Source organism: Bos indicus x Bos taurus, unplaced genomic scaffold, assembly GCF_003369695.1.
Source record: "Bos indicus x Bos taurus breed Angus x Brahman F1 hybrid unplaced genomic scaffold, Bos_hybrid_MaternalHap_v2.0 tig00003462_arrow_arrow_obj, whole genome shotgun sequence".
Lineage (NCBI taxonomy): Eukaryota > Metazoa > Chordata > Mammalia > Artiodactyla > Bovidae > Bos > Bos indicus x Bos taurus.
In genome coordinates, this window is record NW_020867672.1 from 1 (window position 1) to 12,545 (window position 12,545).

At 51.9% G+C, this 12,545-nt stretch overlaps 1 protein-coding gene across 1 annotated transcript; it reads left to right on the top strand.

The window, feature by feature from the left end:
• Positions 1-421: 421 nt before the first annotated feature.
• On the top strand, positions 422-12,311 carry LOC113889022 (liprin-alpha-1-like; the record flags this gene model as incomplete). The annotated part of the gene is made up of 6 exons (XM_027535910.1): positions 422-615; positions 2,327-2,550; positions 4,367-4,598; positions 8,802-8,953; positions 9,801-9,976; positions 11,263-12,311. Coding segments are annotated over 6 exons (1,040 nt in total), but the record flags the coding sequence as incomplete, so codon positions are not given.
• Between the last annotated feature and the right edge of the window lie 234 nt (positions 12,312-12,545).

Consider the following 12,545-nt stretch of genomic DNA (forward strand, 5'->3'; position numbering starts at 1 on the left):
GGTGGTGTCGGGTGCTCGCAAACCCAACCAGAGCAGGGTCACTAACAGCCGCCAGGGGGCACCCTTCTGCCTGTGATCTTCCTCTCAAGGGTTGGTTTCTTCTCTCCCCTGACATCTCTGCTGTCTGTCCTGGGTCGGCCTTGTAGTCTGAACTTTGGTCTTCCGGAAGCTCTGTCACTAAGGAGGCTAAACTGTTGAACTTTACCTCCCAGCTTAGGAAGGTAGAACGTGTGTCTTGTGCGTCCCGTGCTTGCCACTGCCCTGCCCACGCTGGCTCACCACAGGCAGTCTGAGGAGGGGGTGCAGCGGCTGCGGGTGTGGGGCCCGGGGCGGGGGCGAGCACGTCTCCTCTCACGAGCCGGTCACCAGCACCCTCCGTCACCCAGTGTCACACGCGAAGCCGCGCTGGCTGCTTGAGCAGGCGTGCGGGCGTGCCCCCCGCGAACCCGGGGCCAGTGGTCTGCACAGAGCATAGCCCGCTTGCGTCAGGACAGGGTCGTTGCGAGAGGAGCTGACGCTGTTCTTGGCCGACAGGTGGAAGAGAGACACCGTAACATCAAGGAGAGGCTGCGCCAGATGGAGGCCCAACTGGAGAAGAACAAGGAGCTGCTGTGGGTGCGTGTGCTGATGGGGAGGCCGCGTCTGGGCCAGAGATGCGGCTTGGGGGGGGGCCGCCGCTCCCGTCTCTGCCATCGAGTGTGTGTGTGTAGCCTGTCTGCTGATCCAGGCACCCAACCTCAGGAGCGGGGCCAGATGTGGTCGCCCGTAGGCTGGGGCCAGGGGGTCCCCACGTTCAAAGAGGCTGCTTGTTGCTCTGAACAGCCAGGCCGGGGAGCTGCTCGGGATACAGTTGGACCTTACGAGTGCCCCTCAGACAAACCCAGGATGCCAGCCCGAGGCTCATTGGTGCCCAGGTGTGGAGGTGTTTGCCTCGGACGTGTCGCTGGAGACCCACATGCCCGACTGCTGGTCCAGACATGGTGTGTGTGTGTAGAATGGCTGCTCCTATGCAGGAGGAGAACCGTAGTTCCGTTGTGACAGAAGGCCCGTCAGGAATGGGCGATGGTGGGGGCTCGCATCAGAGAGTCCTGAGAGAGGTTTCCCAGAAGGGTTGGCCACACGGCGATACAGACCATTCAGGAAATGGAGTGGGGATCCCAGGTCCAGCCTCAAGTGTCAGTACTGTCCCCACCATCCCTGTGTTCTTGGGGCTGACTGCAGAGCCTCACACGCGGGCTCCCAGGGGGCTGTGGTTCTGACTCCCATCATGAGACCTGCAGTGAGGCTCCCTCCCTGCTTAGGCAGAGAGGTCAAGTTCTCCCAATCAGGGATGCACTTCCTTACTTTCAGAACTGCTACTCAGAGGCTGCTGAGATTGGGATGCTGTTTATGACTAAGCCAATTCAAAGTCAAGTTTTGTTTTGCTTTAAAAATATTGGAATGCCGATGCCTTACTGGGGAAGCTGTGACAGGTTTTATTTCCGTGGGCTCAAAAAGGGGTGGCCGAGCCCTGGGGAGGGGTCGTGACAAAGACAGAGGGCGAGGGTACTGGCCACGGGGGATAGGGAGCTGGCAGGCCAGCACCTCGAGGCTGCCCCTCGGTTGCTTTGAGGTCATGTCTGGGAAATCAAGGCAGGACCTGGGTGAGAGTGGGGCTGTGGGGGGAGACTTGTGGAGAGAAGGGTGTGAGGTGTGAGAGTGGGAGGGCGGCACGGGGCCCAGCAGGCACTCTCCCGTGCATCTCAGATGACAGAGCCGCCCTCGCGGTGTGAGGGGCCATCCCCAGAACAGCCCAAGGGCCTGTGCCCCGAGAGGAGAGCCGCAGAGGGGCTGGCCCTCCCGTCCCCTGGCTGCCCCTGCTCGCTCCTGTCTGTGCGTGTTCAGACCAGCCTGGGAAACGGAGGGCTGGGAACCCGCGAGGACGGCACTTCCTGGTGAACTAGTACCAGTGATGACGCTGAGGGGGACCCAGCGGCTGCGGAGCTGAAGGATTTTTTTCTAATTTTCCTTCAGCCTGGCTGACGGAAGCATGGATGTATTTTTTTAATTTTCGGTTTTTGTCTCTGACTCCATCAGCCCACCCTTGTTGAATAACCTCATAGGATTGCCTTCCGTCCACACTAAGACCTGAGTGTCACCGGGCCATCTAGGAACTGGATTCTCCTCCTGCCCGTTTCTTCAGTTCTGCTCGCTTAAGAGATGGCAGTGTCTCATAAGCATGGCCCATTTGTCCAAAGTCAGGGCTTCCATGTAAATTGTGTTCAGTTCCTGACAGACTTGAGCTGCCCAGAATGTCGCTGACGAGACGTGGTCCTCTCGTGCCCAGGTGCAGCCCCTGAAGGATCAGGACCGGGAGCACGGGCGGCAAGCCAGTGTGCTAGCCAACGTGGCCCAAGCGTTCGAGAGTGACGAGGGCACGTCTGATGGCGAGGGCGACAGGGTCACCCTCTTCAGCTCGGCCGCTCTGCTGTCGCCCAGCGGGCAGGCCGATGCCGAGACTCTGGCCGTGATGATTCAGGAGCAGCTGGACAAGATCAACGAAGAGATCCGGTGGGTGCGCCTGAGCCCAACTCCCCAGAAACTCAGTTTCTCTGAAGAGCTGTCTTCTGCTTAGAGAAGTCTGAGTGTTCCATAGTAAGAAAACTGACTTCAGGTCTGCTTCAAGAAGTTTCCGTTCTGAGATTGCCCTTGATTATAGAGCTCAGTCAGCCAGGGCATTCTGTCCATCGGGTGGTGTCAGCACTCTGTGGGGGGTCGTTGTGGGGTGTCCCCCCCTCAGCTCTGGGCCCCAAGGTGGGTGAGGTGCCGAGGTGGTGTCCCCTGCGGCCCGTGCACCCTCTGGCACTGAGGGTTCGTCCTCATGTGTCCCTCGGAGCCTCCCACGTTCTGGTGAAAAGCCACCTGGAACAGAAAAGCTGGGGTTCTGGGGTTGGCAAATTCCCACTCAGATCTGCATTTCCTTTTTAACTTAATACATTGTGAAGATTGGCTTGTTGTAAGATAGTGGTATGTTCCTGTATGTCACTCTCAGGACATGTGTTTGAGTTTTTCTCATCTCATCAGTATATATAAAATGTTTTCTTTAGACACAGTCTTGGCAGTTCTAACAGTTTACAAAACAGGATAGAACCCAAAGGCCCGCCTCGTGGTGAGCAGGGGGCCTTGGGTCTGGGTGCAGCCGGGTGGCTGGGGGCCCCGAGGCCTGCCTGGTGCCACACCCGCGCACCTGTGCCTCCTGTCCCGAGTCCACGTTCAGAGTGGCCGCAGGCCGGTGGCCCTGCACAGGGCCTGGCAGAGCTGCTGCTCAGATTGTTCTCGTCCCGTCAGCCCTGGCCGAGGTGCCCGTTCCTGCCGGTCGAGTGCAGGGGGCTCGGGCAAAAGGCAGGGGTGAACGCCACAACCAGCAAACACAGATGTGCTACCTGCACTTTTGACGCCGAGACAGACTGCTTTATGGGCCGTGTTTGAGCACAGACAAGCTCAGAAAGACTGTCTTTTGCATCCCCATAGGAAATTTGGAATGGTTATATATTAATATTTTTATTTTTACAGCAAGTTGTCAGGTAAAAGTGATTTTTCCTTATGCAACAAGTTGACTTGATGTAAATGGTAAATTCTGTCCATCAACTTGTCAACACTGAAAAACTTTCAAGATGTATAAGTAGAAGTGAAACTGGAGAGTTTACTACCTGTAAGGATCTTGTATTTTAATTTGAAAAGCATTATATTTGCATAATCATGTATTTAACCTGTATATAAAATCATCCACGACACATTAGGGGAGAAGAGCAGTAACTGAATTCTAGGTTAATGCAGCACATTGACATGAATCCAGAAACTCACACAAAGCTGGTGGAAAACTCCAAGTGATGCGTTTGTACATATACAACCTTAAAAAAAAAATTAAAAGATCACCTCAGCACTTCATCTGGTCTGGAGACTCGTGTTTAGAAACTCTAGCTTGCTCATGAATCGCTGTTTTGGTTATACAGAGTTCCTGATTCCCAATGGAAAAGACTTGAGGCACTGACGTGCATCTCTGCCCTGAGAGCAGGGAAGGTAAAGGTTGTCAACTTCAGGTATCTCCTTACATGGAGAGAGTCGCCACCCAGACCCCATCAGAATGGTACAGTAAATAAGTCAAATCAAACGTGAATGATCAGGGGCCACTTTGTAAGACTCAATGATAAATTATTCTAAGTTTGAGACTATTCCAAAGAGGGAAAGTTGAACCTTTTTGCTGAGATGTTAATTGAGCAACTGTTCGTGGAATTTGCTAATCGTGACACAGAATGCAAGCCCAAATTTGTTGTCCAGACACATTCCTCTGCTGACAAAGGCAGGTGATGATTTTCTTCTATTTTAGGTTGATCCAAGAAAAGAAGGAGAACACGGAGCAGCGGGCGGAGGGGATTGAGAACAGGGTGGGCACGGGGAGCTCAAGCAACCTTCGTCGTTTTAAATCCTTGAACTCCCTCAACCTGAATGCCACCTCCTCGCATGCCGGCTCCTGCCCGCCCAGCAGAGGGTGCTCCAAGCCCCGAAGGAGGCGGCACAGCCCGGCGCGGAAGGTAGACAAGCTGGGCATCATGACTCTGGTATGTGTCGGCCTCCTCCCTGCCGCGTCCCTCCCCGAGCACACTACTTTTCTTTTGTTTGTTTGTTTTTTCTCTTTTTACCCAGAAGAAAGTCAGGTACATTTGCTACGCTCAGAGGTCTAAGATTTTTAAAACTGCCTAGTCTTTCATCGGGCTTCCCTAGTGGCTCAGACGGTAAAACATCTGTCTGCAATGCAGGAGACCCGGGTTCGATCCCTGGGTTGGGAAGATACCCTGGAGAAGGAAATGGCAGCCCACTCCAGTATTCTTGCCTGGAAAATCCCATGGACCGGGGACCCTGGTAGGCCACTGTCCATGGGGTCGCAAAGAGTCGGACACAACTGAGCGAAATCATTCCATAATCGCACAGCGACAAATTAGTCTTGATATTTGGACCACCGGCTTAGCACGTCATCATGAACTCAGCCAGAGCCTGCCTCTGTAACGCTGGGCCTGGCCTGTGCTGGACACAGCAGCTGCAGGAAGTTGCTGTTCTCAGGGAGCAGACCGCTTTGTGAGAGTAACCGTAGGCAGCTCTCACTGCACGTGGAAACCCGGCGGCACATTTCCCACTGGGGATGCCTGGCTGCAGGGCGCAGGGCATGCGGCGGGAACCAAACCAAGAATCTACACTGGTCTGCTTGCTGATGGGCCTGGCCGCGCGCTCAGGCCAGCTCTGCGTGTGAAACCAGGTTAAAAGCCCGGTGCCCCAGGGCCCCAGGGAAGAGGTCGGGCTTCTTCACTCTTCTGAGTCTGAAAACTGGATGACGACCTAGGGCTTTTGATGACAGAGTGTGCAGCTCTAAAGCACGTGTTCCAGCTTTCTTCCATGTTTAGCTTAGGTTTTGTGAGTGCGTTGCTGTTTACCCCATGAAATCATGTTTACAGCACTCTGCTTTGTCACTGCACTTGTATTATCCCTTTTTTTGTTGTTACCACCCATTTCATGTTAGCTGCATTGTTAGTCAGCATATAATTAAATTAACTGTGAATCATTTTAGCGGCATGTGAAGTGGTAACTAGTCCATTTTGTGGTCTTTGAAGACACTGTTTTTCTAATTTGCATCTTTGGCTAATTAGTTGATATTTAAAATTCTTTGACGATTTCTCTGTGGTTTCATGCTTGATTTCCTTCCGAGTATTTGTAAAAGAACAGTTCTGTATATTTTGTCCTGTTGTTGGAGTTCTCTGACGGTGTGTCTGCTTTCATCATTGGTTTTGATTTCCTGGCTCATCCTGTTGTCTGCTTAGTGGTTGTCAATCCAGATCCCGGCTTCCCACCACTGGTCCCCTCGCCCCCCAGGCTGTAGTTTACCCATCCATCTCCCCTTCCCCGTCCTCCCACCTGCTCTGGTCATAGCAGTGTTGTGGGTGCACTTAGTCGGGTTTGTGCTTTGTCTTCATGTCTCATTAAATGGTGTTTTCCCCCCAGAGCAGTAAGTTTGAATTAGCCTATCACTATGCATTTACAAGCATAATGTAGATGGATCCTCAACTACATATCATGTGTAATTCAGAAATGAGATTATCCTTATCTATAGAAATGATCTCCTTAAGTGTAGAATTAATGGACTTTTGACACAATATCCTTTCTATTTTGGTGCTTGTATTTAAGACTATAAATCTCATCAGCTTTTGCACAGTTAATGTTTCTACTAGACTCTTTAAAAAACTATCTTCTATGGTGAATAAAATGTAAAGACTGCACCTGCTATTATGCTAGCTTCCATTCTTACATATTTTCACAGGGAACCTACTTTAATAAATTTATTTTGAGAAATTTTACATCAAATTCTAGGTAAGCATTTTACATTAATATCCAATAGGTGGTTAGATTTGTTCAGTGTTAAAATAGGTATTATGGTAACTTCCTCATCAGTTAAATCACTATTTTAAAGTATAACATCTAAAAAAAAAAAAAGTATAACATCTTTTTTATTAAGAGAAAAACTAACTTATAGAGACGTTTGGCTGAGAATAGACAACTGTTAAGGCCCTTTATTGTAGAGAATGCTGTGCTTTAATAAATCATGATGTTGTAATAGAACTGTATCTTCCTGAGTAATAATTTATAGTGTTTCTCTAGTAAATCTTGAATAGCTTATTTCACTTCTGTGGTCAAAAAAAATGTTCTGTTCCTAGTTACACGTTGTCTAAATCTTCATCTCACTTCTATGTTTGCCATCATTTTGGCTATACTGTGTTTGTCTATGCCAATTCTTGAAGTTTTAGCTTCAAAGTCACAATACATCTGGTTTCTCTTCCTTTCTTTGCATGCATCTATCAGCCTAGTGATTTAAGGAAGCATTGTTGAAAGGTAAACTATTTAGTAATTTAGCATGCCTTTGTTTCTCTGTGAAGTATTAGAGAGTCCTTATCATTTTATGTGAATGAACACTGTGTGGTTATGTACTGGTGAAGAACTGACATTTTAATGGAAGTAATGAAACTCACCCACCACTTAAAATATGTTGATGGTTCTGTCGGAAATAGGTCACTCGTTGGGACGATTGTAACAGTTTGCCTATATCCCACTTGTTTGCCTTCTAATCATCTCATGCTTATTTATAGTAGACATAGTATTATTTATTATTTTTAAAATTTTCTTTACTTATTTTTTTGGCCATGCTGCACAGCTTATGGGATCTTAGTTCCCCAACCAGGGATCAGACCGGTGTCCCGGCAGTGAAAGTGCCAAGTCCTAATGTCTGGACTACCATGGAATCTCCGCTTAGAGTTTTTTTAAAACAAATGACTGACTCAGAGCCATAGATGTTAGATTTGGAGGAAGCCAATTTAATGATGGTGGGTAGCAGTGTGCAGGAGACTCTGTGCGCCAGGCACCATGTCAAATGCTTTCCGAGTCTGTCATCTAATCCCACAGACACCCAGGTGAGGTCCAGGCTGCTGTTATCCCCATTCAGCAGACATGGACACTAAGGCTTAGAGAGGCTGGACACCGTGCCCAGGCTCGCACACCCAGTAGCAAATGTATAAAGGAGACCTGTCTGGACCCCGAAGGGGTTAATCTGTTTCCCACACTGTTGCCACCACTGTCTTTCCTGTCTTCAGACCCAGGACCAGCGGAAAAGCTGGGAGTCCAGGCGAGATCATTTTTTTTTAATTAGTTTATTTTTTAATTGAAGGATAATTGCTTTACAGAACTTTGTTCTTTTCTGTCAAACCTCAACATGAACCATCCATAGGTACACATACATCCCTTCCCTTTTGACCCTCCCTCCCGTCTCCCTCCCCATCCCACCCCTCTAGGTTGAAACAAATCAGTTCTTAGTGAAGACCTAGGACGGAGGAGCCTGGTAGGCTGCAGTCCATGGGGTCGCTACGAGCCGGACACGACTGAGCGACTTCACTTTCACTTTTCACTTTCATGCATTGGAGAAGGAAATGGCAACCCACTCCAATGTTCTTGCCTGGAGAATCCCAGGGACGGGGGAGCCTGGTGGGCTGCCGTCTATGGGGTCCCACAGAGTCGGACAGGACTGAAGTGACTTAGCAGCAGCAGTTTACTTTATGTAAACCACAGTGAGCAAATTACACTCAAACTGCGTGTAAGCACTTCAGTGTGTAGCCCCCAGTCTGTATGTTTCTGAGAAAGACAAGCCAGACACGTGGTGTTCGCATGCAGGGGTTAGGTACCTTTTCTATACTTCACTTGTTGTCATGGGTTCAGTAACCTGCATCATCACTAAACATGATCTTGGGTGGTGGTACAAGCTGTTTCCTTTTCTCCTTCAAACAGAAAGGTCTGGACGGCTTTGCTGAGAGGTTTCTTACTGTTGCTAGTGGTGCTCCTGAGCAGCATCTGGCGATGAACACAGTCCTTTCATCAGGGCAGTTCATGCCATGCAGGGTTCACAGTGCTGGCGTGGCTCCGCTGTCCTGCCTGGCAGGGCCATCTGGTCGCTGGATTCAAGGGAGAGTGGAGCCTGGCTGCAGGGAGGCTCCAGGCCAGGATCTGTGCACTCAGTAGGGTGTTCTCGCTGCCCCACGGCCCCGCTTCTCTTGAACAAGACAGTCCTTTAGGACGGCATTAAGCTAGAACAACACATTTTTTTGTACTTGGCGGATAGCATCGCTACTATGTTTTCCAATAAGTTTCTGGTTATAATGTAAAGCCTGTGTGATTGCCTTTTTCGACACAGTCTATTGTTAGCCAATTTCACACTTACCTCACTCCCTCAGCTGCCACCTTTACCGGAAGAGGTACAAGATGACAAGACCGCCATCAAATGTGAAGCCTCGACCCCCGCCTTGCTGCGGTTCCTTCGGCTAGACCGGCTGGACAGGGGGTCACCGCACAGAGCCAGCTACGAGGACATCAGGGACGCCCACAAGTAAGGGGCCTGCGCGCCTCGTCGTCAGTCTCAGGAGCCCTGCGCCTCTTGTCTTCAAAGAGTTGCAGGGATGATTGTAAAGGAATCCCACTGGATTCGGTGCCTGTGTTTAGTGGTGAACTTCAGGTGCTGGGGTAGAAGAGCTCAGTGACCTCAGTGATTTTAGAAAACATCCATCTCTACGTATTGACTCCTGTGGGAGATTTCTTCCTGCTCTTGCTAGAGCTCTGCCCGGCCTGGGTGCATTCCTGATGGTTACGGCTCCGTGCCTCTTGGATTTGCTCTTGAGGGTCCCTCCCTTTTTCTCAGGGGTCTCCTCTCAGGAGACTGTCTGTCACCTCCTGTGACTGACCCTGTCCTCATTCAGACCCCCACCTGCTGAGCTCCCGTTGTGAGCCAGGCAGCACTCGATGGAGGGCACATGTGGTCACCTGACCAGCAGCCCTGCACGGTGACCGTCACTCTCCTGCCAGGGCCGGGGACGGTCACCCTGCGGGAAGCGGGGGGAACTGCCCAGAGCAGGGGAGCTCGCCTTCTCTGGGAGGGTCGTCACCTGCCGAGCAGCGACCCTGAGGGAGGGTTGGAGAGCCCTCTGCACCAGCTCGTCTGGAGTGAAGCCCTCCTCAGGGGAGAGCTCCAGGCAGAGAATCTCAGCTTCCCGGGGCCATTGTTTGTGGCCGGAAGCCTGCATTGCTCGTGTGGAGTGTGGTTGGTGAAGGAGACTCCACTGTCTGCTGCGAGGTTGAGGCGAGGGTGTTGCTGGGTGGCCAGTTCTATCAGTAGGTCTTGTGGAGGGGTGTGTGTTTGCACAAGGGTGCCGGTTAAAGGTTGTTTTCTCTCCCCAAAGCTCGACAGGCTCTCAGGACGGCCCCGGGGGCAACCCCAGCAGCAGCAGCAGCAGCAGCCAGGACTTGCTGCAGAAAGCCCCAAAGAAGAAGGGCATCAAGTCCTCCATCGGCCGTTTGTTTGGCAAGAAGGAGAAGGGCCGGCCTGGACACCCCGGCAAGGAGGTGCTAGGACCAGGTGGGTGCTTCACCGTTCAGAGGGAGGAGGGTCTGCATGCATGTCCCTTCTGTGTCTCTCCCGCTGTCCCCATGAGGCCCCTGTCACTCACGCTGGGTGTCCTCCTGGGAGGAGCAGAGGAGGCATCTGTCTTCTTTAGGGTCCGAGATGATCGGATCAGTTGATGAACGGATGTGTGGATGGATGGAGGAATTAAGAGTTAAAGGATGGATGGATTAGTGAGTGGATGGATGGATGAACAGATGGCTGGCCAGATGGGTGGATGAACAGAGCATGGAACGAATATTGCAGATGTTTATACTGCAGTGCTAGAAACATACTCTACGAATGAGTAGGAGCTGGGCAATGATTGTTTCCTCCAGAACAGTGACAAGTGTTTGGAAATGGCCTAAGTGCTCATCAGTGAAGGGTGAGGTAAAATCTGTGGACACCCCACAAGGAACAGCACCTCTCCTTCCTGCCACTTTCCCCATCCCCAGGAGCTCATCACGGGTTCTGCCCATGCCCCCTACTCCATCCCACAGCCACACAGGTCCTCCTGGCGTCTCCTCATCACACAGTGTTATCATCAGGCCCCCATCTCACTCGGCTTCATCTCCTTAAGGACAGGATATGTTCCTGCCTCTTCAGCCAGAGATTTGTTGAGTGTCTTGTTTGTGCTGGGTGTGGGATTTATAAGGGTAAGTAAAACAGATATGGTCTGGAGTACAGTTAAGTGAGAAGAGAGAAAAAGGAGCAGATTATTAAATGCTATCCTTATTATTAATGAATATAACGCTGAGATGGATGGTGCATTGATTATATACCAGATGCTGTGTGTGCCCCTTACCAAACAGGTGCTGCCACCTCCCGATTTACAGAGGAGGAGACAGTGATGGTCATGCGGTTAGGGAGTGGTGAGGGCAGGTTCACACCCATGCAGTGGGACCATGCACTTTGCCGAGCCCCAGCCACCTCTCTGGTGGATGCAACAAGAATGAGATGGTTCTATGGCATCGCTGATTCGATGGACATGAGTTTGAGCAAACTCCAGGAGATAGTGAATTACAGGAAAGCCTGGAGTGCCGCAGTCCGCGGAGTGGCAAAGAGTCGGACACAACTGAGCGACTGAACTAAAACCTGAGTGTGTGCTGAACTGCTTCAGTCGTGTCTGACTCTCCGTGACCCCAGGGACTGTAGCCCACTAGCTCCTCTGTCCATGGGATTCTCCAGGCAAGAAGACTGGAGTGGGTTGCCATGCCCTCCTCCAGGGGGATCAAACCCACATCTCTCGTTATCTTTTGCAGTGGCAGGCAAGATCTTTACCGCTAGAACCACCTGGAAAGCCCCAGTGAACGCTGACAACTAGGAAATGCAGAAAATAAGGGCTGCTCCTAAGTTAAACTGGAAGAGCAGCAAGCACAGATTGTAAAGAGGAAAACACACGATGACCGACAACAGTGCTGACAGAAACAAGCAGGGATGCGTTCACCCACATCAAGAAAATGTGCCATTCGGAAGAGGAGCCCTTGGAGGGACAGTTGGAACCGGAATGAAAACTTAGTCCATGGTAGGCAGTGCCCACTCACACGGCCCGAGTGGAGTGGTGTCACTCACCGGGCTTTCTGCATCCCCAGAGCTGCTGGCAGTAACATCTGGGCGCTGAGGCCGGGCAACGTCCCCGAGTGAGCTAAGGCACCCCTGCTCTCCTTCCAGTGCTGCTGCGGGGCCCTCTGTGGGCGGCCACCCTCATCCCCTGCTCTGCCACCCACTGGGGCCCGACTGTTCCCCTGGGATCCTTTCAGCCCTTGAGCTTGTGTGTTCCCAGCCCTCTGCCACACCGGACTGGGATGCAACTCAGGACTTGGGCTTGAGATATTAAGGAGACCGTGAATCTGGAAGGACACAGCCCTGGGGTCCTCGAGTGACCACGTGAGAGAGCTGGAGAGCAAAGCCCCCTCGGGGAGGAAGCAGAGCTTTGAAACGTGCCCACACCCACCGCTGCCTCGGCACAAGTGCCTCTTCTTTGCCTCTCCTTGGCCTGAAACAGACCCCAGCTGCTACTGCTGCTCCGCAGGTGATTGCTAAAGATGCACCTCCTGCAAGAGCTATTGTCCTGCTGCTCTGGGGCTGCCTAAGTGTGCTCAGGAGTGTCAGACAAGTGGGGCTGCCACGCCTGACGCTGGGGGAGGGCCTGATGCTGGACTAGGGCCTGATGCTGGAGGAGGGCCTGATGCTGGAGGAGGGCCCTGATGCTGGACTATGGGCCTGATGCTAGAGGAGGGCCTGATGCTGGGGGAGGCCCTGATGCTGGAGGAGGGCCTGATGCTGGACTATGGGCCTGATGCTGGGGGAGGACCTGATGCTGGAGGAGGGCCCTGAGGCTGGGGGAGGACCTGATGCTGGAGGAGGGCCTGATGCTGGACTATGTGCCTGATGCTGGGGGAGGCCCTGATGCTGGAGGAGGGCCTGATGCTGGACTATGGGCCTGATGCTGGAGGAGGGCCTGATGCTGGACTATGGGCCTGATGCTGGGGGAGGACCTGATGCTGGAGGAGGGCCCTGATGCTGGGGCAGGAACATCTGATGC